Here is a 27,529-nt window from a genome sequence, read left to right on the forward strand (position 1 = left end):
GCAAAAATACTTGCCAACACATACTGCAATAAATTGTTTACCCAGAAATGTCTCGGATGCAACCTCTTCTAGATCTATCCTCTGCTGGATTAATAACATTTCCAGAGTTTTACACTGCTATCAAATAAAGCATAACTCACTTAGAACTATCATAATTGTCTATGGCCATACTACCTTGAATGTGCCCTATCTCATCTGATCTCGGAAGCTAAGCAGGGTTGGGCCTGGTTAGTACTTGGATGGGAGAACTATCACTATTTATGCATTGCCAATCCAGCTGCCATGATGTCACTGCAAGGGTCATTCCATACCACCCTGGCCACAGCTTCGGGTCTGGGCTGCTGTAGTGTCACCAACTAGTCATGTACAGCCTGACACATCAAATTGCCACATGCCATACACTCAAATGTTTTGTAAAAATGATACATGCTCATTATAAAGAATTACAACAATATAGAAATATACAAAGTAAGGAAAAAATATACAAAGTAAGGAAATAGCTCATTCATAGTAGATACTCTTACATTCTTTAGTGTAATACAGTCATTTAAAAGATGAATGCTTTTTTTTTTTAAAGTATCTCTTAGAACTATTCTGTTATTTGGATGTCCTTGTATTTAGAACCCTAGATAAATGTTCTTCTATGGTGGTTTAAATTTAAAATCTGTTTGCCTTTGCCACAAGAGGAAAATTCAACCATTGAATTCTGCAATTTAACTATAAAAACACTGACGAAATAACTAGAGCCTAATTCAACTAGGAAGAAGGTGAGAAGTTACATACCACTTTTAGCCAAATAAATAACCTATTTTTTAATTTTAAAGTCTATCAAGTGCTTATACAAATATTATTTGATATTTAACAACAACAACCTAATTTACAAATGCAGAAACTGAGGCTTAGAGATTTAAGACACCTGCTTGACGTCACACAGCTAGAAGGTAATGGAACCTGAACCAAGACCAGGGCCCTAGTAGGGATGTTTCTAGTGCAAGACCAAGTGTTATGCATCCAGAGAGAACATAAAACAAGTCATCAGAGAGCCTAAGAAAAATCATTCTGAGCTGATCTTGATGGCTCACACCTATATCTCTGCACTTTGGAAGGCTGAAGTGGGAGGATTGCTTGAGGCCAGGAGTTCGAGACCAGCCTGGGCAACCCAGCAAGACCCTGTTTTAAAAATTAGCGGGGTGTGGTGGTGTGTGTCTGTACTCCCTGCTACTTGGGAGGCTGAGATGGGAGGATCACTTGAGCCCAGGAGTTTGAGGCAGCATGGGGCCTATGATGATGCCACTGCACTCCAGTGTGAGTGACAGAATGAGAGCCTGTCTCCAAAAAAAAAAAAAAAAAGAAAAAAATCATTCTTTACTCAAGTTAATCAAACAGGGAAAAGGGGATTTTTTACAAAAAGAAAAATATAAAAATATAAAAATATAAAACTGGGGGGAATCCTTCAATAGAGGCAAAAATTAATTTATATTTTAAAAAGATACCAAAGAAAGAAAAGTTTGTGAATTGCTTGAAAAACAAGAACATTTTTTAAATGTCAAAGAAAAAAAGAGAAACGTTAAATTAGAAAAATATGTTAACACGAAGCAAAGAAAGCTTTGACTGGAGACAGCTGCAAATGGTAAGCTTCAAGATTAGGAAGGAAAAAGTAAGGTCAGGATCAAGAGATGGGCTTCAAGGCAGACTGAGAAAAGGGATAATCATGTGGCTGACATCTCAGTTTTCCTACCACACCCATATTCGCAAAATAATAAGCAGCTCCAGTGGCTTCTTAGGCGGGCATATCCAAAATGTTTCTCTCTGCCTAGGAATGCCTACATCACTTGGTCAGACAAGAGCAAGTCAATCATGAAAATAACTGTGAGACTAGAATTTCAGCCTACAGGGAACCCTCAGGCTAAGCTGTAAGGCCTTAGGTAACGTTTAAAACTAGTAACTTAAATTGATTTGGGAAAGCTTGCTAAGGTAAGAATACCCTAGTACTTAGGTACTAAGCGATAGTGGTCAGAATGTGGTTCTTTCATGTCTCAAAAGAAACAGGTGAACGAGTAATACAGTTGAAGACACAGGAAAATAACTGGTTCACCAGAGAGGGTGTACTGATTTGACGGGTGTCTTTAAACTTTATCATCAAAACAAACATGCCATAAGAATAAAATACAAAATTCCTCATTTTTAAGACAAAATAAACGGCGGGCCATACGATAAGAATTCACTTTCTTCCTCCGTCAGGTTTTTTTTTTCCCCCGAAGGAAGTGTGGAACATCTGGATCCTAATTTCAGCCAAATGGTGAGTTCCTCGAACTTCAGTCTAGAACTAAAAGAAGAGGGACTGCCATTAAGACAGCAATCCCTGGGTGCTTCAAGCTCCCCGGCGGCGGTTAGCAAAGCATAACGAAGACAAACCGGAGGAAAGTACGCACTGCCCGGCACCCAAACCGCAGAGCGGACGCGCGCCGAGAACAACGCCAAGTCCCGGCTGTTTGCCCAGAGCCAATCGGCGCGCGGCCCGAGGCGGGCTCCCCAGCGCCCCCTGCGGCCTGGAGGAGGGAGGGCCGCCAAGGAAAAATGAAGAGGGGCGACTCCCGGCTTGCAGTTCCCAGAGGACACACCCCAGGGTTCTCCCTCACGAAGTTTTGTCTATTCATTTTTATTGTTTTCCGAAATCTGTACCGCCTGTAGGGTAATATTCCTACTGTTAGACTCCCGTGAGAAAGGGTAGGATACAATGTCTGTCGCAGGTTAGTTTGTTGTAAAACGGTGGGTCGATGGAGCGACCCTTTTAATTGAGGTCGCTAGCGCCAGAGTGGCATCGCCCCTTTAAGGCCGGTAGCAGCCACGGTTCCGGGGGCGGGGTCCGTCTTCAGCAGGACTCAGGCTGGCTCAGGGCTGCTTCATTTTGGGGCTGGAACTCGCCGCACAGACGTCGGCTCCTGCGCAGAGCGCAGCCTCGCTCCTGATTGGCTGGTCCCCGGGGCCGCCCTCCCCCGCGCGCCACCCCTGGGTTCCCTCCCAGGTCCGCAGTAGAAACACTGCCCTCTCCCTTCTTGACCCCTAACCCTTCCTCCCTTCTTCCTTTCCCTCCCTCCCTTCAGCCGCCGTTGCTTCAGGCGTCGCTGCTCCCGGAGGAGCTCCCAGCTCGGTGATGGGGTCTCGGGCTTCCACGTTACTGCGGGACGAAGAGCTTGAGGAGATCAAGAAGGAGACCGGCTGTGAGTTCAGGGTGGGGGGTGGGAACGCTGCCAGGCACCTCCGGCTGGCTTCAAGTCCGAGGGTGGCTGTCGCTAAGGTCTGGAGGTGGGGTGACCGTGTGTGTTGCGGGGGGGGGGGTCCTGGGCAGCCTCCAGGTTTGAGGACCGAGGGTTGGGAGGACCTGTTCTTCCAGCTGCAGCTTCCCGGAGCAGGGATCTAGCTCTTGTGGGGCTGTCCTTCCCCACGAAGGCGGGATCCTGGATCACTCATAGAGCGTAGAAACCTCTTTTCTCCTCCCACCCACAACCCCCAGTCTCTGAAAGTCCCCGGCCCATGAAAGCCTCCGACCAAACTCCTGTCCTCTATCCTCTCCCATCACCTTTCCGTATGAACAGGCGTCCTGAACAGTGGGTAAGCCGGAGAAGCAAATTCAGGAATTCTGGATGGATTCTGTAGAAAACATAATCTGTTCTTGGGCAAGGACCTAAAACCACTGACAACTGTGGGAAATCACAAACAAGTTCTTGCCACAAACTGGATAAACAAATCCAGAAAGCAAGACCAAGTTAGTAGTAAGGCTTTGGAAGACGCGACCCAGTGCCTGGAAACCTTTAATCAGGGTTCTGAGAGTGTGAGACTTCTTTCAATCTGAACTTTTGGAGAAAAAGCACAGTTACTGTGACCGCCAGTTTTTTTTACTTACACTGAGCATACTTGGCTGTCTTAATTTCGTGTATATTGATTTGTACTATGCTGGTAAGCTTTATGCAGTCACAATTGAAATTGGATGTGCTCCAAAAATCTCAGTGTGAATTTGTACTAGGAACTGATTTTTTTAATAGTTTAGTCTCTTCCTCATTAGCCTGAACAAAGGAGCAACAGGGCTCTGGGAATTCAGAAGCTCTGTAAAATACCATCATACATTTGAATAACCGTTGATAATGCAATGTATGATACAATTGTATTGATGCATGCTATATTTTCTCAGTAATCCTTTATCATTCTAGTTGAGTTTTGAGGTATTTAAGCACCTGACCTCTGTCTCTTCATGATACCTGTCTTTGAAAATTACGTGAGCAGTAAGTAACTCAATATACCATATGCAGATAGTACTGAGGATCACTGAGGAAACTACACAGTTACTCAGGCAGTGATGGCTTGGGTTAAATTAAATGGTGTCCTGTGCTTTCTGAGAAGTTCAACTTTCTAGAATCTTTAAAGTGGTAGGCATGTTCTCTAGGCCCACCCCTTGTCTAATTGATTTACTTCTTTCAGAATCTCCTAACATGGCCCGTAAGCCTCTCCATAAAGACCTTTAATGATGATGACCTCACCACTTACCAAGACAGTCCTTTTAATGATTTTGAATGAATGACAGAAGGTAGTTAGCTATTCATAATTTGCAGTACTTGTTTGGCCACTGAATGTTATAGTCATTTTATGACTTAATCTGAGTCCAGGAATAGAAATATAGGCAGTTTGCATTTAGAAAGCATTTTATTACATTTTGTGGCTATGACCTATGGCCACACTCATAAGTATAATAACTATTTTAGGTCTAGGGTGACACCCAAATTAAAGCGGTTGTGCTTAAAAGTCACATAATAAGGAAGTGTAAACCATAGTGAACATGAGAAAAGCCATTTTTGCCTCAGAGTGAAGGGAGCAGTAATCCCATTCTGGTTTATTTATATTTGACCAAATGAAAAGGGCCTGGATTGCTATAGGACTCTGGGATGTTTTACCATGTGACTTGTGGACAAGCAGAACTAAGTACTCATGAAGAGCTCTTTATGTTGCCAAAGAGTGAACATGGGGGAGATTCTCAATCACAGTCAATGCAAATGTATGCATTGAGCCAGAATGCTAGTGAAACAAGAACGTACTGAATTTTCACAGTATCTGTTCAGTACTATGCTAGGTACCCAGAGCAGATGGTGACAACAGATGCCCACAACCTCATTGGGAAGATAAGCCCAAGAGAGTTATGATTAGCATGGTGACATTAGGAAGCTGAAAAAAAAAAAAAAAAAAAAAGGAAGCTGAAATTGTGTGGCACCCACCTTCAGAAATCAGGGAAGAGAGAGTCCTTGTCAGCTGGCCTTGTGGAGGACAGGAATTGGGCCTTGGTGCATGCATAAACGGATTGGATTTGGATAAATTAACCTAGGGCATTTTGGATGGCTTCCAGGAGTGATCTCCCCCAAGCCTGCTACTAAGCCATTCCTCTGCCCTGAGAGTTGAGCCATCAGTTTATCCAATTAGTGCCCATCATCAGAGTTGTTTTTTAAAGCAGTAATTTTTAGTATGATGCAAAAGGTTTTGAAGAATAAAAACAACAGATACCTGGATGGTGGAGTAACGAGGTGGAATTTGTCCTATTTTCATCTGCTTCTTGTTTCATGAAGAACAATTGGGGAACTATATCAATTGGAAACACTTTAAGAACAAGTAGACATTTTACTACTCTGTTTGCCAGTAAGAAAATGTAGTATAATTGGGAGAAAATGACTTGATAGTCAATATGAAAGCTTTGCATTGGAATTGATGATTATATTTAAACATTTTTTGTAAATTTAAATTGATTAGAATTCATATATGACTAGTTTAGCTGGTATTTAAAAGTTAACCACTAAGTGTTTGGAAAAGTAATTCTAGGTAAGAATTACCTGTGAGCCTCAGTTTCATCATCTGTAAAATTATAATAATAGTAGTACCTACTTGGCTCGAGCCTCTAGTCCTAGCTACTTGGGAGACAGAGGTGGAAGGACCGCTTGAGCCCAGGAGTTGGAGGTTACAGTGAGCTATGATTGTGCCAGTGCACCAGTCCAGCCTGGGTGACAGAGCAAGATCATCTATTAAAAAAAGAAAAAGAAAAAAAGAAAGAAAAAGACCTACTTTATAGAATTCTTTTGCCAATTGAATGAGGTGAATTATGGAAATTAGAATAGTGTCTGGGGCTGGGCGAGGTGTCTTACACCTGTAATCCTAGCACTCTGGGAGGCTGAGGCGGGAAGATCGCTTGAGGTCAGGAGTTCGAGACCAGCCTGAGCAAGAGCGAGGCCCCATCTCTACTAAAATTAGAAAGAAATGATCTGGACAGCTAAAAATATATATAGAAGAAAAAATTAGCAGGGCATGGTGGCACATGCCTGTAGTCCCAGCTACTTGGGAGGCTGAGGCAGAAGGATCACTTGAGCCCAGGAGTTTGAGGTTGCTGTGAGCTAGGATGATGCCATGGCACGTGGCACTCTAACTTGGGCAACAGAGTGAGACTCTATCTCTAAAAAAAAAAAAAAAAAAAAAAGAATAGTGTCTAGTATAATAGATTCGGTGTGTTAGCTATTATTATTTTGAATCATAGATAACAATCATTTTATTGGGAAAATACCATTTGCATGTGCTAGTTATAAAAACTATGTGTAGGGCTATATAATTGGGGGAGGTGACAGTATTTTATACATTTTCTATTTTCAGTAGGCATTGGCTTAGGAATCAAGTACAGACGTTTTGCCAGTTCTAAGGAAATAATACTTTTAAAGGAGTAGAAATTATATTTTTAACAATTTAAGAAACATGGTCCAAGAAACGCTTCGGGTTGGCATAAGACATTTGCTATACTGTCTTTGTTCTATTACCTTCTTTCACACTTCTGCATTTTCATAAATTAAAGCTCATTTGAATAAAAGATGAAATTGGGGGAAAGCCACAAATATCTTTGGGATTTTTGTAATCCCCATCCTTAGTTTACTTAACTGTAGCAATAAGCTGGCTGTGAATTATTTAAAACCTTATCTATGAGAAGCAATTCATACCAACAAAGTAACAATGAATGCAGATTAATTTATTTTAGTCTCTAGCTCTGGTGTGTGTCACGTGGTATTTGGGGCGTGTTGAACAGATTTAGAAAGTAAATTGTACAGACTGGTGAGATTTTGTTTGTTTGAAAGGGTGTAGTGATGATAAAACCAATGTGGGTTTCCCTACAGTTCCACCAAAGTACAAGGCTGGCAAAGGCAATTGCTTGAGAACAATTTCCTGGGCTAGAATGTAAGTGAAAGTGCAACTCCTGGCTGCTACTGCCTCCAGTGCAGGACCCTTTTATGGCCCTCACCTGCCAAGCCTTGGTGCCTGAAGGTTGTGTCACTACAGAAGACCCTACTATCTTCTTCCTTCTATTGAAATGGAAATGAATGGATAACTAACACCTTCAGCTTGTTTTGAGTTACTTAATTTGTAAAGCTCTGTACTTTTCTAGTTCTAGTACAGAGTTTTATTCTCATTTTGTTTCCAGAAAGTGGTAAGAGGCAACCACTTGTTACATTAGAGAGGGCTCTGCGGGAGGGAGACTCTGGAAACTTTTTTTTTTGGTAGGGGAAGGTGGTCCAGAGCATAGAGTACTTGGAGTTTTACTCATTTAGAAGATAATTAACCCCTGCAGCAGCTGCAAAGATAAAAGCTTTATCTATTTATGTATATTTTTGATGCACCATTTGAAAGTTGCAGGTATTGGAACTCTTCATCCCTAAATACTTCTACATGTATCTGCAGAGAATAGGGATTTTTTTTCCCTACATAATCACAATGCTATTATCACACCTAAGAAAGTTGATAATTCTATAATATTATCTACTATTTGATCCATATTCAGATTTCCCCAATTATGAGAAGGTAGGGTTTGTTTGTTTTACTTAATGTTTTTTAAGTCTTTTTTTTTTTTTTTTAGAGAGATTAAAAGAGGCCAGATCTTGAAATCTCATGTCAGGGGAAATGTTAAGATGAAGTGTTCAGGAGGAATGATTAGGGGTATAGGCTTCAACTTTAAAAATCTTTTATCTTTTTATTAAAAAGAATTTTTCTTAGAGACAGGTCTTACTCTGTTGCCCAGGCTTGGAGTACAGTGGCCAGATCATACCTCACTGCAGCCTCACACTCCTGGGCTCAAGTGATCTCCTGCCTTGGCTTCCCAAAGTGCTGGGATTACTAGCATGAGCCACTGGCCCAAAATCTTTTATCTAGAGCTACCTTTGGCTACCCTTTTATGCTTTACCTAGGTTATCAGTTGTTCTTCTACATTAAGACTTAGGATAAAGGCAAGGGCAAAATAACTTTTTTCTTATTTCCTTTTTGTTCTTATTCTTCCCTCTGCCATTTTTCCTTGGTGCTTGGCACTTCTCTGAAACACCTTTCTCCTCTGAGCACAATGCAGTGATGATAGAAAGATTTATAGTCAGGAAGGTTAACATGGTCTTCTAAATAATCTTTTAAGGCATTAAAATAATTATTTGCCCATCAGTGGAGAAAAATATAGCTTCATTTAAGACATGTCCTTATGCACAGTGTTTTCTGAGAGTAACTGTCAACTCCTGAGACTTCCTTTGGGTTACCAAGAATTGTGCAGGTTTGGGGCACCTATCTGGCTAGCTTAGTGCCTTCAGGTGAGGATAGTTTACTGGAAACATGCCCTGACATCATTCGTGCCAGTTCTAATGCCTTTCTGCATATGGATTGTGTAGCCTCTTTATAGATGGATTGGGGTTGTTCTGAGCTCTACACCTGGAGGTTGCTTTATATTCTTTGTCACGGTGGATTTAGCATCAAGATTAACACTTCCTCTCATTCTTTTTTTTGTTAACAAAGCTTTTTGTTACAATATAATTATAATATTAACTCCATAATTTAGGAGATAGGCTCAGATGTGACCATATTAATTTTAAAAATTGACATTTGATTGTACATTTCTCCACTGATTTCCATATAGTCCTGGGAGATAGCAATTTTATGATTGTTTTGGTTACTTGTTTATATATTTACATATTTATTTTTAACATATTAGTAAATTGTGAATTCAAGCAGCCATAAACTCATTCCATTTTTTCTTTTTTTTTTTGAAATATGGATGGGATGTAATGCCATACCAGTACTTACTGAGGGAGTTTAAGAAATCATAATATAGGAGATTTCAGTGCCCAGTTCTTGTAGATGGTAATCTAGATTAGAAAGATATGTGGCTCATTTCCTAATAGAAGGAGTTGGACTAGGTAATATTCTTTCCAATTTTAAAGTTTTCTAAATCACTATATATATACATATACATATATACACACTCATAGATATATACTCACATAATACATATACTCATAGAAGATTCCTAGAAAGATTCCCAAGAAACTGATAATAGTGTTGGCCTTTGGCATAGGACACTGGGAAATTGGGGTGTTAGGGTGACTTTTCATTGTGTATTTTGTACTTTTTGCATTTTTACCATGTGCATGGATTATTTTCTCAAAAACAACTAGTATAAAAAGAAATAGTTTTCCTTCTTAAAGAAAAGTAACACAAAATACTTAATATTCTAAACACTAAAAATTGACCCAGTGGACCAAATATTATGCAGTTATTAAAAAGGACTCCAAGCAATATAGAAAAATTATGAATTACTAAATGAAAAGTAAGCTATTAGAACTATATAAAGTATACACGTGACTGACATTATAATAGATGATATATGAAGAAATGGAAACAGCAGTGTTGGGATTGTGAACAAACTGTGTTTTTTCAGAAAATATTTTGGGAAACTTAGTAATTTTTTAATGTACTTATTTTTGCTAAACTAAAGGGAACTTTAGTATAAGAGTAGCCTTTAAGGCCTGAGGCCAGAACTGGAAGAAACTAGTCAAGTTCTTTAAAACAGTTATAACTGGCAGAGTCAGGAGGGAAATGGAAAGTAATTAGTGCAGCAATAAAACTGTGCCTTCCACTCACAACATAAAGATGATGATGATGATAGCTAACTTGGAGTGCTTGTCATATGCCAGGCACTTGGCCAAGCATTTTCCTTTCATTGACTCAGTTCGCACACAGTGCCATTCACTGACCCCTCACTGGTAAGCTATGAAGCTATGAATGGAATCAGAATCTGTCTGCCTGACCCTCACAAGTGTGTGCTCTTTATAGTGAGCTATTCACACCTGGCTGGCTGGCAGAACAGTCCACAACTGCTTCCTGAGTCGTGGCTGGAGCTCTGCTGCCCCTGCCCTGGATAGGAGTGATTTTGCTCCCTTCCCAGCTCTATGCTCACCTGAGAACCATAGTGTAGAACAGAGCCCAGCTTTGAGGGTGAAACCTAATGCTAAAGAATTCACAGCCACACCTAGTATGTCCTCTCATCCCAGCTATGGATCATTCACTTCCTGCTTGCCCCTGTTTACTTTGTTCCATTGTTCCCAACACTGCAAGTAAATTTGTGTTTCTTGAGCTGAGAGAGGAGAACAACTATCAGAACTATTTCAGCCACCCCTTTCAACCTCTGAAGGTACAGCCTAGGACAAAGTCCACACTTGTCACACCCTTTTTGGCTGTTGGCTTTTCTCCTTGTGAAAACTCTCACGTGCCTTTTTGCAGTTTCAAAGTTTTATTGTGTACCTGAAGTTACTATCTCATTAAAATTGTCACCTTGTGCCTGAATTTATGGTGTTTTATCTATTTTCTTTCTTTTTTTTTTTTTTTTTAAGAGATGGGATCTTGCTCTTGCTCAGGCTTGTCTCGGAACTCCTGAGCTCAGGCATTCCTCCCGCCTCAGCCTCCCAGAGTGCTAGGATTACAGGCCTGAGCCACTGCTCTTGGCCCCAAGATTCAATTTGGATTGCTCTTTATTTAATTTTCTAACTTCTTTCATTCTTTAGGTTTTAAATTTTCTGCATTGATGCTCTAGAGGTAACTTTAAAATATTTTTGGAGAAGGGGTCTCCCTGTTACCCAGGCTAGAGTGCAGTGGCATGATCGTAGCTCACTACAACCTTGAAATCCTGGGCTCAAATGATCCTCCTGCCTCAGCCTCCTGAATAGCTGGGACTAAAAGCACGTCACCATGCCCAGCTAATTGTTTTATTTTTTATAGAGATGGAGTTCTTGCTGTGTTGCCCAGGCTGGACTTGAACTCCTGGTTAGAGACAACTTTAGAATTGCTGTATCTCCCTAGCTTACTCACTGGAAGCATTTGACAGTAGGGGGCGGGTTCAGTTCAGGTGAGGGCTATTTCCCCAGCTGGGACTAATTTTGTGCTCTTTAGTTTCCCACAGTCAAATTACTCGCCTCTACAGCCGGTTCACCAGCCTGGACAAAGGAGAGAACGGGACTCTCAGGTAGGCAGTTCTCTTCTTTATTTTCCTCACAGAAACTAGAAACTCTCTGGCAATGTCTGAATAGCTGCCTATGTCCCAAGAAGCAGACATGATAAGCATCCAGCTTTCAGAGGGCAGGGACCATTTCTTCACTGGTCTTTGAGTATCGCTGATCCACAAGGAGTTAAATCAGCAGAACAATGACATTAAATTTGTCACCAGATGCTTATTGTTTTATTCCAGCTCCCCTTAGTTTAAATGGCCATTATTCTGGTCCTATGAACATACTTTTGAGGCTTCAGCTCTCTCTGCTTACATTTTCCCTCAATCCTTTCCCAAACGTTAGCTTTTATGAAGTTGACCCATAGCAATCCCAGGTGTTCTAGGGTTGTTCTGTCTTCTCTCATTTCCCAACCCAACCCATAACCCTAGGGTACATCACTTTATGTATATTAATTTTAGACAAGATATTCAGTATTTTAGTCTATAGTCTTGGTTCTCATCTGAAGGCCATTTTGCCACCCAGGGGCAAAATCTCTGGAGACTTTTTTTTTCTTTTGAGACAAGAGTCTCACTCTATCACTGGGCTAGAGTGCAGTGGTGTCATCATAGCTCACTGCAGCCTCAAACTCCTGGGCTCAAGAAATCTTCCTGTGTCAGCCTCCTGAGTAAGAGGGACTTCAGGTGCACAGACTATGTCCAGCAAATTTTTGTATTTTTTGTGGAGAATGGGGTCTCGCACTTGCTCAGGCTGGTCTCAAACTCCTGAGCTCAAGCGATCCTCCCGCCTCGGCCTCTCAGAGTGCTAGGATTACAGACGTGAGCCACTGCACCTGGCCTCTAGAGACATATTTGATTGTCATGACTGGGAAATGCCACTAAGGCCTAGTGGACAGCAGCCAGGGGTGCTGCTAAATATCCTGCAATGCATAGGACAGCTGCCACGACAAAGAATTATTCTGCCCTAGATGTCAACAGTGCCAAAGTTGAGAAATTGGTCTAGAGTAAGTATATGATCTCAGAATGATGTAATGCTGCATTGTTTTGTGTTTGTAATTGTCTTATCACAGTCAAATGAGATATCTACTTAGCACCATCTTCCACCCTAACTCTCAGTAGCAGCCTTTTTTATACTGTTGTTCTTCAGCTTTGGTTGACTGGCATGTAATGAAGCTGTTTGCCTTTCTGGTGGCTGGCATGAAACAGTTTAGGACATCTCTGGAAGGCTTCTAGCACAGGTATGGGATATACCATAAAGGGGGAAGAAATATAGTTGCTAAACCTTTGAACATAATCATCACCCCAAATAGAAACCCCATGTCAATTAAGTAATCACTTCTTATTCCCCCTTCCCTGAACCCCTGGCAACCGCTAATTCTCTCTCGGACATTTCATATAAATGTAGTCTTCTGCCATATAATATGATGTTTTCAAGGTTCATCTACGTTGTAGCATTTATCAGTACTTCATTCCCTTTTATGGCTGAATAATAAATTCCATTGTATGGCTATGCCACATTGGTTTATCCATTCATCAGATGGTAGACATTTGAATTTACACCATTTGGCTATTGTGAATAGTGCTGCTTTGAACATTTCTGTGTGGACATATGTTTTAATTTCTCTTGGCATATACCTATGAGTGGAATTGTGGCTCATATGGATTGTCTTTTCACTCTTTTATAGTGTCCTTTAAAGTACAAAAATTGTCCTACCCTCTCTAGCCTTAGAGATTAGCTGGTGAACTCTAAACTCTTTGTAGTGCAGAGAGAATCTGCTTCCTCCAGCCTTTGCTGCCAAACTCAGCTCAAGACCTATCTTGACCTTTCTAGAACCTATCAGGGTGCTCAGCTGAATACAAGTGGATTCCAATCTTTTGTTACCTGGAATAGCTCCCACCTTCTTAAGAAGGCAGTTGTGGTTATCAGGAGAAATATTTTCCCTTCTACACTTTTTGTTTTTACTTTCCTCTTCCAAGGTGCTCCATGTCTAGGGCCTGAAGCCAAATACTACAGAGTGAGAGGCTATAGTATACAGTTTGTCATTCTGTGTTCTTTTGTAGTGATCAGTCCCAAAGCAGAATCTATGGAAGGCTTTGGTTAGAATGGAGTTTTTTTTGTTTTTTTTTTTTTTTTGAGATAGAGTCTCCCTCTGTTGCCCAGGCTAGAGTGCCCCATGGCGTCAGCCTAGCTCACAGCAACCTCAAACTCCTGGGCTCAAGCGATCCTCCTGCCTCAGCCTCCCGAGTAGCTGGGACTACAGGCATGTGCCACCATGCCTGGCTAATTTTTTCTCTATATATTTTTAGTTGTCCATATAATTTCTTTCTATTTTTAGTAGAGACGGGGTCTTGCTCTTGCTCAGGCTGGTCTCAAACTCCTGAGCTCAAACGATCCATCAGCCTTGGCCTCCCAGAGTGCTAGGAATACAGGCGTGAGCCACTGCACCCGGCCTAGAATGGAGCTTCTTCAAAGTGATTTCAGAGATTCACTGCAAAGTATTCTTTTTTTTTTTTGAGACAGGATATTGCTTTGTCATCCCAAGTAGAGTACAGTGGTGTCATCATAGCTCACTACGACCTCAAACTCCCGAGCACAAGTGATCCTCCTTCCTCAGCCTCCTGAATAGTTGGTACTACAGGCATGCATCACCACGCCCAGCTAATTTTTCTATTTTTAGTAGAGATGAAGGTCTCACTCTTGCTCAGGCTGCCCTTGAGTCCTGACCTCAAGTGATCCTCCCGCCTTGGCCTCCCAGAGTGCTAGGATTACAGCCACCACGCCTAGCCTCCTCCCTCTTCTTTATTTGTTCTTTATGACATTTCTGTTGGTTGGCTATTGGACTACCATGGCTTAACTTTTCTTTTATATTTTTTGGCTCTTTGGCTTTTTCCTTTGCTGTCTAGAAGATATCCTTGAATTTATTTTTGAATCCTTTTGATGAACTTTTTAGGCCCACATTCATATTTTTAATTTCTAAGAACCTTTCTTGTTCTCTGACCTCTGTTGTATCATAATAGTTTATTTTTGTTTTACAGATGTAAACAAATGTCTATTAGACATTTTTATGTAAACAAAAAAATGTCTATTAGATTACTTATTAGAGTTCTTATTAGTGCTTATTAGTCCTCATTAATGCTGGGGGGGCCAACTTCCCATGCTTGGTTGAATCCCTGCCCAGGTAGATCTTTCTAATAGCAGTTCTCCATTTATTTATTTATTTTTTGAGACAGAGTCTTACTCTGTCACCGTGGGTGGAGTGCAGTGGCATTATCATAAGTCACTATAGCCTCAAACTCCTGGGCTCAAGTGACCCCTCCTGCCTCAGCCTTCTGAGTAGCTGGGACTACAGGCTTGCACCACCATGCCCGACTGATTTTTTTCTATTTTTGTTAGAGATGGGGTCTTGCTCTTGTTCAGGCTGGTCTTGAACTCCTGACCTCCAGCAGTCCTCCCACCTGGGCCTCCCAGAGTGCTAGGATTACAGGTGTGAGCCAATGGCCTGGCCAGCAGTTCTCTATTTTTTCCTTGGTACAAATGGTTTTGTAATCTTGGGAAGGGTACTAGGAGTAGTGGGGAGCTGGCACCCATTCTTTTTTCTTTTCTTTTTGTTTTTTTGTTTTAGAGCTAGGGTCTCACTCTGTTGCCCGTGCTGGCATACAGTGGTGTGATCATAGCTCACTGCAGCCTCAAACTCCTGGGCTCAAGTGATCCTCCTGCCTTGGTCTCTGAAAGTGCTGGCATTACAGGTGTGAGCCACTGTACCCGGCCAGGCCCATTGTTTACAAAGTCCTTTAGGGCCAGGTGCGGTGGTATACGTCTATAGTCTCAGATACTTGGGAGGCTGAGGCAAGAGGATCCCTTGAACCCGGGAGTTACAGTGCACTACGATCTTGCCACTGCACTCCAGCCTGGGTGACAGAGTGAGACCCTGTCTCTGAAAAAAAAAAAAGGAAAAAGAAAACAGAAAGATCCTTTAATTAATTACTTTGAATACTGCTTCCCTTACCTGGCACCTCTGAGTGTCTTGCCTCCCTGCGACTCTGCAGGGCAAAATGGCTCTCAGCTCTACTGTAGCCTATTCATGGAACTTCTACTCCAACTTACTTGTTATTATATGCACATCTACTTTCTAAATTCCAGGTTTTCTCATACTTCTTTTTTTTTTTTTTTTTTGAGACAGAGTCTCACTTTGTTGCCCGGGCTAGAGTGAGTGCCGTGGCATCAGCCTAGCTCACAGCAACCTCAGACTCCTGGGCTTAAGCGATCCTACTGCCTCAGCCTCCCGAGTAGCTGGGACTACAGGCATGAGCCACCATGCCCGGCTAATTTTTTTGTATATATATTTTTAGTTGGCCAGATAATTTCTTTCTATTTTTGGTAGAGACGGGGTCTCACTCTTGCTCAGGCTGGTCTCGAACTCCTGACCTCGAGCGATCCACCCGCCTCGGCCTCCCAGAGCTAGGATTACAGGCGTGAGCCACCGCGCCCGGCCTTCTCATACTTCTCTTACCCTGATTGTTTATATTGTGGATATGTTCTCATGTGTACATTTTTGCTGACATTTCAGCAAAAGGTTTTAGAGAATTAGGATGAGAAGAGGTAAACATGCATGTGTCCACCTCCATGAACCAAAAGTCAGAATGCAACCTTGCAGATCAGCCAGCCTGGCCCTGGAACCCTAAAATACACAACTAACAGACTGGCTTTGACATTTATTAGTACTTTATATAAAATAATTTTATTGTCAGAACAAGAAAATTATTATTATTATTATTATTATTATTTTTTTTTTTTTTTGAGACAGAGTCTCACTCTGTTGCCTGGGCTAGAGTGCCGTGGCGTCAGTCTAGCTCACAGCAACCTCAAACTCCTGGGCTTAAGCGATCCTACTGCCTCAGCCTCCCGAGTAGCTGGGACTACAGGCCTGCGCCACCATGCCCGGCTAATTTTTCTATATGTATTTTAGCTGTCCATATACTTTCTTTCTATTTTTAGTAGAGACGGGGTCTCGTTCTTGCTCAGGCTGGTCTCGAACTCCTGAGCTCAAACAATCCGCCCGCCTCGGCCTCCCAGAGGGCTAGGATTACAGGCGTGAGCCACCGCGCCCGGCCCGAAAATTATTAATTTAATTTAAAATATTGATTAAATGCTTTAGGTAATGGAAATTATTGGTCATTTCTTGTTAATAAATATCTTGTGCCATATGACTAATTTCTATTATACTAAAATAATCTCATTATATATAAGTCATCTAAAGCATCAACTTCTGGGTGCTTGAAATAGAAGTTACTTGTGAAGCAAAATCTCCAAATAAAGAAGGAACTTGCAGTGTAGAGGGTTGGCACTTCTGGTTGCTAACAGTCTTTCAAACTCTGGTTTTTCAGAGCATCCTTGTGCCCTTGAATGTCTGGAAAGCCACTCCTCACTGGGAATTTCTTGGCCACAAAGAATGCCATAAACATGGTTCCATACTCAGACTTGTCTACTACCTTTAATAATATCTTTTTCTCAAAAAATCTTTGAGGAAGATTTTCCTAGATATATCATGAGTCACAATATAATGTCAATATGTTTTTTAATAAGTACATAAAAATCTGAATTTCAAATGAATCTTGTACTTGTGGCATGTGGGCCACTTTGGAGTATTTATTTTTCTCTATTAGGTTTGTGTTGACGGACAAATTCGAAAATATAAGATTAGAGAAACTGCCAGGATGATCTATGTTCTATTACAGAGCAACTAATAATAAGTTGCAAATTGTTTAGGAGATGACAAACTATTTTTTATACTCTTTTCATTTTTATTTTGATACTTTCAGTAGTATTCCTCTTGGTCTGGTGACTGGAACCACATTCTATATACAATCTAAATTCTAAGACTGGAGTTAAATAGTATCAAAGGACAGGGTTTAGGTCTTTATTGAGATTGGAAGTCCAAGTCTAGATTCCCTTATTGAGATTAAAGGAGTTCAGGCTAGATTGTGCACCCAACACTTGATAGTAGACTTGGTATTTAAACTGTGCCTCTTCTCAGCTAAAATTACTTAAGCTTGTTAGATATTAAACTGAAGTATGTGGCCATGCAATTCAAATCAGCCTTAGCCTTCATTTAAAAGGGAGTAGTTATTGTTTCTTAACCTGTCAAACAAGAGGAGCTACATTTTGGTGATAATGTGAACTTTGTATTATAGAGCAAATTATGTAATAAAAGCTTAGTACATGTTTGTTGAATTAAATAATGAGGACCTCAGTGATTTTTTTTATCATCTTGGCCAATCTAATTATCTTATGATTGGCTTTTTCTGGTTCATTCATCGATGTAAAAATTACAACCGTGAATGATCAAGGAAAATTAGAATCCAGAGTTATTCTTCCAGAGCTTTGTGCTCAGTTCACTAGGTCAGTTTCTACCTGTGTCACCAGATGTGGTGGAAATGAGCTTGTTGAATTAATTAAGCACCACGTAAATGTTAAACCAAAAGAGAAACAGAGTGTGAAGACTTCTGGGTTAAAATAGAAGCATTTGATGATCTCTTTTGTCTTCATTAGCATTTAGTATAAAGTGGAGGATTGTGTTTTATCTCTTCTGTCACCAAACTTCTGGAAGGCAGGAATCAGATTCATTCAAGTTTATATATATATATATATATATTAAACATTTTATCTGAAAATAATTTTAAACTTAAAAATAACAAGAATAGTACAAAGAGAATTTTCATTCTAATATCCAGATTCACCAATTGTTAACATTTTGTCACATACTTCAGTGTATATTTACTATAACAAAGACATTCTCAGATCAAAATCAAGAAATTGGCCAGGCATGGTGACTCATGCCTGTAATCCTAGCACTCTGGGAGGCCGAGGCAGGCGGATCATTTGAGCTCAGGAGTTCGAGCCCAGCCTGAGAAAGACCAAGACCCCCATCTCTACTAAAAAAAATAGAAAGAAATTAACTGGACAACTAAAAGCATATAGAAAAAATTAGCCAGGCATGGTGGCACATGCCTGTAGTCCTAGCTGAGGGAGGCTGAGGCAGTAGGATCACTTGAGCCCAGGAGTTTGAGGTTGCTGTGAGCTAGGCTGATGCCAAGGCACTCTAGCCCGGGCAACAGAGTGAGGCTCTGTCTCAAAAAAAAAAAAAAAGAAAAGAAAAGTCAAGAAATTTAGCATTTTGATGTAGTACTATTATGTAATAGTTCATATTCTATGTGGTCCGTGTTCCATTTTCACCTGTCACCAGATGTCCCTTATAGCAATATTTGTCCTTGTCCAGGATCGTTCATTGGGTTTAGTTGTATGTCTCTTTAGTCCCCTTTGATCTGTAACAATCCTCTGCCTTTCTTTGTCCTTCATGACATGGATATTTTGAAGAGTACAGTGCAGATATGTTGTAGCTTTGTATTCTTGGCACAGGACATCAACCAAAGAAGTTTAAAAAAAGTACTTACTGAATATTTTTTGGGAGAGCAACTTTCTTTCGAGAAGTTTAATATGGAAAAGAAATGTGGTTTTTAGAAAGAGAACACATACTTTGATTTACAGACTTAGGTTTAAATCACAGTTCTGCTACTTAGTAGTGGTGTGGCACTGGCCAAGTTACTTTTCTATGTGATTCTCAATTTCCTCAGCTCTAAAAGGATATAGATAAAACACGGGCATGAAGAAATGAGATAATGTTTATAAAAGCAGCACATAATATATGTGCAATGAACAGTAACTAACATTTGCTACACCCACCTAAGTTACGTGAGGATGGCTGCTCTTTGTTATGTTCTCCATTGCCTCTACAGCTCTAGTGTGTAGAAGGAAATAGAAAAAAAGCTAGAGACAGAGCAAGGAAATATGGAAATCAATGGGTTCTCATATTGATATAAGCTTGCCTAAGAATTCATCCAATTTCATAGGTGCTTTAGATCTTCTTAACAAGGATATGGAGACCCCTCTAAATATTTTGCCCCCATATTTAAGTTCCGTAGTATTTGATACTTTCCATTTGCTGTTCAGTCTCCAAACTTAATAACTAAGTACAAAATGGTAATGTTCAAGGAATCATTTACTAAGGGACAGCTTAGTATTTGCTTGTCAGTTGTTTTATTGTGTGCTGAATTCACTGGAATGTGGCATAGTCAAATCTGGCTTCTTCCACTCCTGAGTTGGTGCAAGAAACACTTGGCAGCTATTAAAGTGCTATTCTTTGCAGTTATTTGGTATAATTTGCCACAGAAGTAAATTCCAGGAGATATTCTTACTAGGTTGTACCCTCATTTAGACTGAAGGAGTTTATGCCAAGGGTCAATGGTCTGTAACTCCAGGTGATTCTCTTGGCAGCCGGGAAGATTTCCAGAGGATTCCAGAACTTGCCATCAACCCACTGGGAGACCGGATCATCAATGCCTTCTTTCCAGAGGGGTGAGTCAGTGCAGTTGATATACTTTGTTTCTGAGGCTGTCTCAGCCTCATTAATTGCTAATCTGAAATAATGACATTGGTTGGGTCATCTCAGAGTATGATCCCTTTGATTATGTTGGGCATCCTTAATTTGGTCACATCTAGAATATCTCTTCTTTTGTACTCTTCTCTGTTTTAAACTTCAAGTAGATATACAAGCCTGTCTTCAAAATTCTGTCTTTTTTTTTAATTTTTAAAAAGTTTTTGCAGCCGGGCGCGGTGGCTCATGCCTGTAATCTGGGAGGCCGAGGCGGGAGGATCGCTCGAGGTCAGGAGTTCGAAACCAGCCTGAGCAAGAGTGAGACCCCATCTCTACTAAAAATAGAAAGAAATGATGTGGACAACTAAAAATATATAGAAAAAATTAGCTGGGCATGGTGGCGCATGGCTGTAGTCCCAGCTACTTGGGAGGCTGAGGCAGAAGGATTGCTTTAGCCCAGGATTTGAGGTTGCTGTGAGCTAGGCTGATGCCATGGCACTCTAGCCCGGGCGACAGAGCAGGATTCTGCTTCAAAAAAAAAAAATGTTTTGCCTTTCTCCACATATTCTAATCTTATTTTTAAATTATTTATTTGTTGAGATAGGGTCTCACTCTGTCACCCAGTCTAGAGTGCAGTTGTGTCATCATAGCTCATTGCAACCTCAAACTCCTGGGCTCAAGCCATCCTCCTGCGTTGGCCTCCCAAAGTGCCAGGATTACAGGCATGAGCCACTGTGTCCAGCAAAACCTTGTCTTTAATCTCTGTTTATCACTGATGTAAAACTAGACTTTTAAAAAATGTTTATTTGGAAATAATTTTAAATATCATTTACCCAGATGCATCTATTGTATTAACATTTTGGCTCATTTGTATACTCTCAATAGTAGCCAATGAAAATATAATAGAAGCCACATATATAATTGTATATTTTCTAGTAGCTGTATTAAAAAAGTAAAAATAAATTAAATTAACTTTCACAATATATATTTTATTTAACCCAATATATTAAAAACATCGTTTCCATACATAATCAATATTAAAAATTACTGAGATATTTTACATTCTTTTTTCATATTAAGTTTTTGAAATCCAATGTGTAATTTACACTTACAGCACATACCAACTCAGACGAATGTTTCAAATGCTCATAGCCGACAGTGCAGTTGCATACCCATGCTCACTCTATACACACTCTCTCTTTCTACCCTCCCCTTTCTCTCTCTCTGTACATACTTCCCTCTCAGATACATATACGTACACTTACCTAATTGTTCTGTGTGTATGTTCACATAATTGTATTTTTTAACCTTTTGAGGGTAAGTTGCATAGTCGTGGCCCCTTTACCCCTGAAAGCTTCAGTGTGTGCTTACTAAGAATAACAATATTCTTTTTTATATCCATGATAGTTATCCACTTCAATAAACTAAAGATTGATATAATACTTTAATCTGTTACTCTGTTTTATTAATTTATTATCTGTTTTATCCTAATCTATTATTTATATTCTAATTTTGTGTGTTCATCCATTAATTAATCTCCTTTATAGCACTTCCCCTTCTCCAGTACAGGATCTAGTCTGGGCATAGTTGTCATATCTCTTTAGCCTCCTTTAATCTGGAACATTTCCACAGCCTTAGTTTTACTTTTATGATATTGACTAAGGATACAGTTCTCCTCACCACACATGTACTTTTTCAAGTAGATTATTCCTTAAGTTGGGTTTGTTTAATATAAAACTAGACTTTTGATATGCTTCACTACCTAATACACTGCCTTCAGAGTACTAGTAAATATTTATTGATTTGATTAGCTACCTTTTCATGAATAAAGCTTATCATATAATCTTGTTTTAAGTAATCTCCTAATAGTTTCTTCCTGGCTCCATGTGAAGTGTCTATATGACCGAAAGGATTGTAAAATATTACATGGGTGCCAGTTCTTAATAATGAGACTGTCAGCAAGGACACTAACAGATAAAATGCCTGGAGAGGAAATTTTAGAACTCTGAATTGAGAGCAAAGTAATTTGCTAGTTGAGAGGGTTGGGCACTCAATAAATTTGAATGACAGTAGGGGAATGGAGACTGGTAGTTAGTTTATGTAAAGAAGGGAATTGAATCAGACTTCGACTTATTTGCTCTTTTCAAATTCATGTTGACCATGACTAATCTCATACCGTTCCTCTTTTTTTCCTTTCTCTTTCCCTGAACTGCTCTGATTGTTTCAGGTGTGGTTTTTATGCTGAATTCTTCCATTTTTCTGCTTCCTCTTTTGGCCCTTGCATAGCATTGAACCCTGTCCAGAGATAACTTTCACAGCTATGGTTTGTATCCAAACCTTTTGTAATGAAAAGTAAACCCAACAGAGTCATTTTGCCAACTTTTTTTCAGAGTTCCTTAGTCACCATTGATTACTTGAAACAGCTTGTGGAAAGCTATTTTGTAAGGCTAAACCACATTTGCTCTGACTACAGTATCACTTGCCATCCTGTCCACCAATCTACTGCTGAGGAAATCAGGCAGGGTACATATGAGGAAGCAGAGGACTGTAGTGGGCTCTACTGCTTAGCTCTTAGCAGGCTGCACCTCTGCTTCTTGCTCTAATCAGATAGATACTTGGCGTCTGGGTTTTTCTTTCTTCTCTAGTCTTAGGCACATGGAATTTTTTGTTTGTTCGTTTGTTTTAAAGAATGAGAATTGAAAGTGAACCATTGTATTTAGTTCCTTTTTACTCAGAAACTTTATGCTAATAATATCCATTAATCTGTTTGTTCTGGCATATGACTTACATCTTATTCCACATTATTTGATTCCTTGGATTTTACATTTTTTACCAGATACTACTCTATTAGCAGTATAACTCCCTTGAAGAACTAAAGGTAATTCTTTTGAGTACAGTGGGCTCAAAAGCTAGTCTTTCTTTTTTTTTTTTTTTTTTTTGAGACAGAGTCTTATTCTGTAGCCCAGGCTAGAGTGCCGTGGTGCAAGCCTAGCTCACAGCAACCTCAAACTCTTGGGCTCAAGCAATACTCCTGCCTCAGCCTCCCAAGTAGCTGGGACTACAGGCATGTGCCACCATGCCCGGCTAATTTTTTTCTATATATATTTTTAGTTGTCCAGATAGTTTCTTTCTATTTTTAATAGAGACAGGGTCTTGTTCTTTCTCAGGCTGGTCTCGAACTCCTGACTTCGAGCGATCCTCCTGCCTCAGCTTCCCAGAGTGCTAGGATTACAGGCATGAGCCACCATGCCCGGCCAAACTGGGACTTTTTTTAGGTAGCCACAGAACCAGGCTGTCTGCTGTTTCCATGACTGCCTTAGATAAATAAATAATTTTGTCACTTGAGACATTGTTTTTTAATATTAAAGAACATTCTTTAAGTTTTGAGAATTTTTTCTTATAGGATTATTGATTAGCCTGTGGCATGATAAAAAGATTTTCTCTAAGCCTAGGTACTGAAAAGGCTTTATACACAAGGAAGTCTTTTAAAACATTGCTTATGATAATGAAAAATGAGAAAAAATCCAATTATGAGGGAATAATAAAATCATGATATATCCACATAATTATTATGCAGGTATTTAAAATGTTCCAAAGTGTTTATATTGATTGGAGAAATACTTAAAAGTTTAAAAAAAAAAGAAAAAAAATCTGGATATTGTGGCATGTTCCTGTTGTCCCAGTTACTTAGGAGGCTGAGGCAGGAGGATCACTTGAGTCTAGGAGTTCCAGAACAACACAGCAAGGCCCCATCTCTTAGAGAGAAAAAAAAAAAATGCAGGGTACAAAGTTTATATATACTATGTTCACAATTATCTGGAAAGCATCGGAAAGTTATTAGAAGAAAATATATTAACAATAGTTGGTAGAATTGGGAGTGATATTTTTCTTTTTCCCAAATTTTCAAATATATGTTTAATTGCTTCTACAACTAAATAAACTTTATTTTAAAAGGAGCTTTTCCATAATATGTCTTAATTTAAAAATATCCCTAGGTATACATTACTGTAGGGGAGATTGGGAGGTGGTTGAGGAGTCCTTGGGTTGAAATGACTAGCTTGTGGCTCACTGCAGGGTTCAAAGCAGTGAGTTCAGGTTCTGGCTCTCATGTTTGTGCAGCTCTGGCACTATCTCTAAATCGTTTTTTTTAAGAAAAGAAATATAAGTAAATTCAATAGATAACTCTGACCCTGATAAATCATGCTACTTCCCTAAGTCAGGTTAATCATTTATAAAGTGGAAATATTAACATCTACCTCACGAGGTTGGGGTTAGGCTTAAATGATATTCTATGAGCCCTAAAGTATAATGCATATAGAAAGAGACCTCATTAAATGGATTTTCAGGCCACTGTAGCTAAAGCTGTTGCGAATACATAGAATTCATAAGAAATAATCACCCTGATCGATATGGTGTTCTGTTTGTTATATTTCCCCATCAGAGAGGACCAGGTAAACTTCCGTGGATTCATGAGAACTTTGGCTCATTTTCGACCCATTGAGGATAATGAAAAGAGCAAAGATGTGAATGGGCCAGAACCACTCAACAGCCGAAGCAACAAACTTCACTGTAAGCAGCAAAAGTCTTCTGGTTGAAAATATATGCTTTTCATTCCTTAAAAATCATTTATTTGCTCATTTATTCATTGAACAAGCATTTACAAGAGCATAGCAGTTAAGAGCTCAGACCCTGGAGCTAAACTGGCTGAGTTTGAGTCCCAGCTCTACTACATTTTGACCTTGTGACTTTCGGCAAGTTACTTAAAAATTTTGGGGCCTAAGTTTCTTCTGTAAAATGGGATATTAAGGTGTTCTGCATCAGATCATTGTGAGGGTTAAATGAGTTGATTTACATCAAGTGCTTTAACAGTGCCTGGCATATACTAGGTACTCAATAAGTGTTAGCTATCATTATAATTCATTGAGCACGTACTGTTTGCCAGGCACTGTGGTAAGTGCTAGAGTAGCAATAGTGAAGAAGGCCTAGGCCCCATCTGTAAGGAATAATGGCAATCCTCAGCCTATCTTAGAATTTGATAGACTCTGGATGTGCCTTATGTGGGGGTGGACAGCTGGATTAGTGCAAGATTTGATTTTTGTCCCCATGCCTTTTGCTTCCTTTTCTTGAATATTTGTTACATTTCCCTTCTGCTCTTGTCAGTTCATGTATGATTTTTTTTTCTTCCTTTGCTTTCGTTACATGCCAAAGAAGTTTCTGCAACTTCATGTATAATATTGCCCAATGCCTTACAACACTTCTCCAGGAAATTGAAATTTCTCTTTTCATTCAACACAAGTTGAAATTGAAATTGTATTAAACTTACTGAGCCCGAGCTTTTCTTAAAAGAGTACACAGTGGAATACAGAGAGGTTTGAGAAACCACAGAATAAATGGAGTCCATCAAAATTTTACTTGGTGATTTAAAGAAAAAATAAAGGGCTTTTTAATGTTAAAACAAATAATAGATAAATTATAGAATATAATGCCAAATTTATGTACATTTGAAGAATGGTACATGAAACTTAATTTTTTAGTTTGTGGCCCTTGGTCTGTATCTCCAGATCTCCTTGGGTATAGGAGTATAAGTTTACTTCTCTGTTGATATGTTAGATGAAGGGCCAGCATGGTGGCTCATGCCTGTAATCCTAGCACTCTGGAAGTCCAAGGTGAGAGGATTGCTTGAGCTCAGGAGTTTTAGACCAACCTGAGCAAGAGTGAGACCCCATCTCTACTAAAAAATAGAAAGAAATTTGGCTGGGCAACTAAAAATATAAAAAATTAGCCAAGTGTAATGGTGCACACCTATAGTCCCAGCTACTTGGGAGGCTGAGGCAGGAGGATCGCTTGAGCCCAGGAGTTTGAGGTTGCTGTGAGCTAAGTTGACACCATGGCACTCTAGTGCCAGCAACAGAGCAAGACTCTGTCTAAAAAAAATAAAAGAAAAGAAAATTAAAAAAATATATATGTTAGATGAATAGTTCGAGGAGCACTGAAATGAGGAAGATTTTTGAAACAAAATACTAAAATACTGCTCAGCCTACCCATAAGATCATGTATCTTAATGAAAAACAGAAAACCTAAATATAAACAAAATTGATTATAGAAGAAAATAGAACTCTAATGAATTATCCTCAAATTTATTAGATATTTTGTGTTTATTAGTGAATTTTTTTAGACAGCCCCCCCAGAGAAGACATATTAGTGAATTTCTGTTCCTTATTTCAAGACCAAATACTGTTTGAGGCAAAGCCTTATGTCTATGTTTTGATAAGAATTTTAGCATATATTGAGTATGTTTGCCTGCTTCTAAGATGTAAAATTTCTATGGTAGAAATTTTATTTCTCAATGCTGTTAGACCAGGAGTTGATCAATAATTGAAAAAGTCAGCTATAGCATAGAATCATAGAAAAAAATACATGGTTTAACATTCTATTTTACCTTAAAATATTTAAAAACACATCATTTGCCAATCTTTTGATGTAGTAGGGCCAAGGGTTATTTTGTTTAGTTTTGTGTTAGTGTAGGTCTGCTGATGGGAATTGTATGACTTTTTTGTATAGAGCACATCTATAATGTATCATCATAGGTTTCTAGTTGCATTTTCTTTTAAATGCAAGGAGAACTTAAAGATGCTCAAAGCATTCTGAGAATAGAATCATTCTGGGTGTTTACATTTTTTCTGTCAATCTTTTACAGTTGTGTTGCCACACTTTAGCAATAGTTTTCATCTGGTGACTTAATTTTGAGTCTTTCTGAAGTAGTCAATCTAATTTGCATAGAAACAATAAGTTTCTCTTCCATATTCGTGTTTCATTTTTTATCAAATTATATAATTTTATTAAAAATAACAATAGGCCAGGCATGGTGGTTCATGCCTGTAATCCTAGCACTCTGGGAGGCTGAAGTGGGAGGATTGCTTGAGTTCAGGAATTCGGAGACCAGCCTGAGCGTGAGCAAGACCCTGTCTTGTCTTTTTTTTTTTTTTTTTGAGACAGAGTCTTGCTCTGTTGCCCGGTCTAGAGTGCCGTGGCATCAGCCTAGCTCACAGCAACCTCAAACTCCTGGGCTCAAGCAATCCTTCTGCCTTCTGAGTAGCTGGGACTACAGGCATGCACCACCACGCCCGGCTAATTTCTCTCTCTCTCTCTCTCTCTCTCTCTCTCTCTCTCTCTCTCTCTCTCTATATATATATATATATATATATATATATATATATATATATATATATTTTTTTTTTAGCTGTCCACATAATTTCTATTTTTAGTAGAGATGGGGTCTCGTTCTTGCTCAGGCTGGTCTCGAACTCCTGACCTTGAGCGATCCTCCTGCCTCAGCCTCCCAGAGTGCTAGGATTACAGGCGTGAGCCACTGCTCCTGGCCACGAGACCCTGTCTTTACTAAAAATAGAAAAATTAGCCCAGCATGGTGGCGCATACCTGTAGTCCCAGCTACCCAGGAGGCTGAGGCAGGAGGATTGCTTGAGCCAGGAGTTTGAGGTTGTAGTGAGCTATGATAACACCACTGCACCCTACATAGAGTGACATAGCAAGACTGTGTCTCAAAGAAAAAGGAAAAAAAGGTGAAAATAACATCAACAGTTTTAGGACAGCTGTCACATCTAATTCTTGGTAAGCATCCAACTCAACAGGCAGGAAATATGGATACTCAAAAGTAGCCAATTATATTAAAATACAATTAACAAACTATTAAACAACTGCTACAGTAATATAAGTGCTTTTTTATTATACATTAAGTAAAATAATGTAGCATTGG

General features: G+C 39.6%; 1 protein-coding gene across 1 annotated transcript in view; it reads left to right on the plus strand.

The window, feature by feature from the left end:
• Positions 1–2,906: 2,906 nt before the first annotated feature.
• CHP1 (calcineurin like EF-hand protein 1) overlaps positions 2,907–27,529 on the plus strand; it is a 34,411-nt gene continuing 9,788 nt past the window's right edge. Inside the window, exons 1-4 of the mRNA XM_045536708.1 lie at positions 2,907–3,221; positions 11,272–11,344; positions 19,656–19,736; positions 24,197–24,324. Of these exons, the coding sequence (XP_045392664.1) occupies positions 3,155–3,221; positions 11,272–11,344; positions 19,656–19,736; positions 24,197–24,324 (349 nt within the window). The 5' untranslated portion in view covers positions 2,907–3,154. The remainder of the gene's footprint in view (positions 3,222–11,271; positions 11,345–19,655; positions 19,737–24,196; positions 24,325–27,529) is intronic.

The sequence above is a fragment of the Lemur catta genome, chromosome 1 (assembly GCF_020740605.2).
Source record: "Lemur catta isolate mLemCat1 chromosome 1, mLemCat1.pri, whole genome shotgun sequence".
Taxonomy (NCBI): Eukaryota; Metazoa; Chordata; class Mammalia; order Primates; family Lemuridae; genus Lemur; species Lemur catta.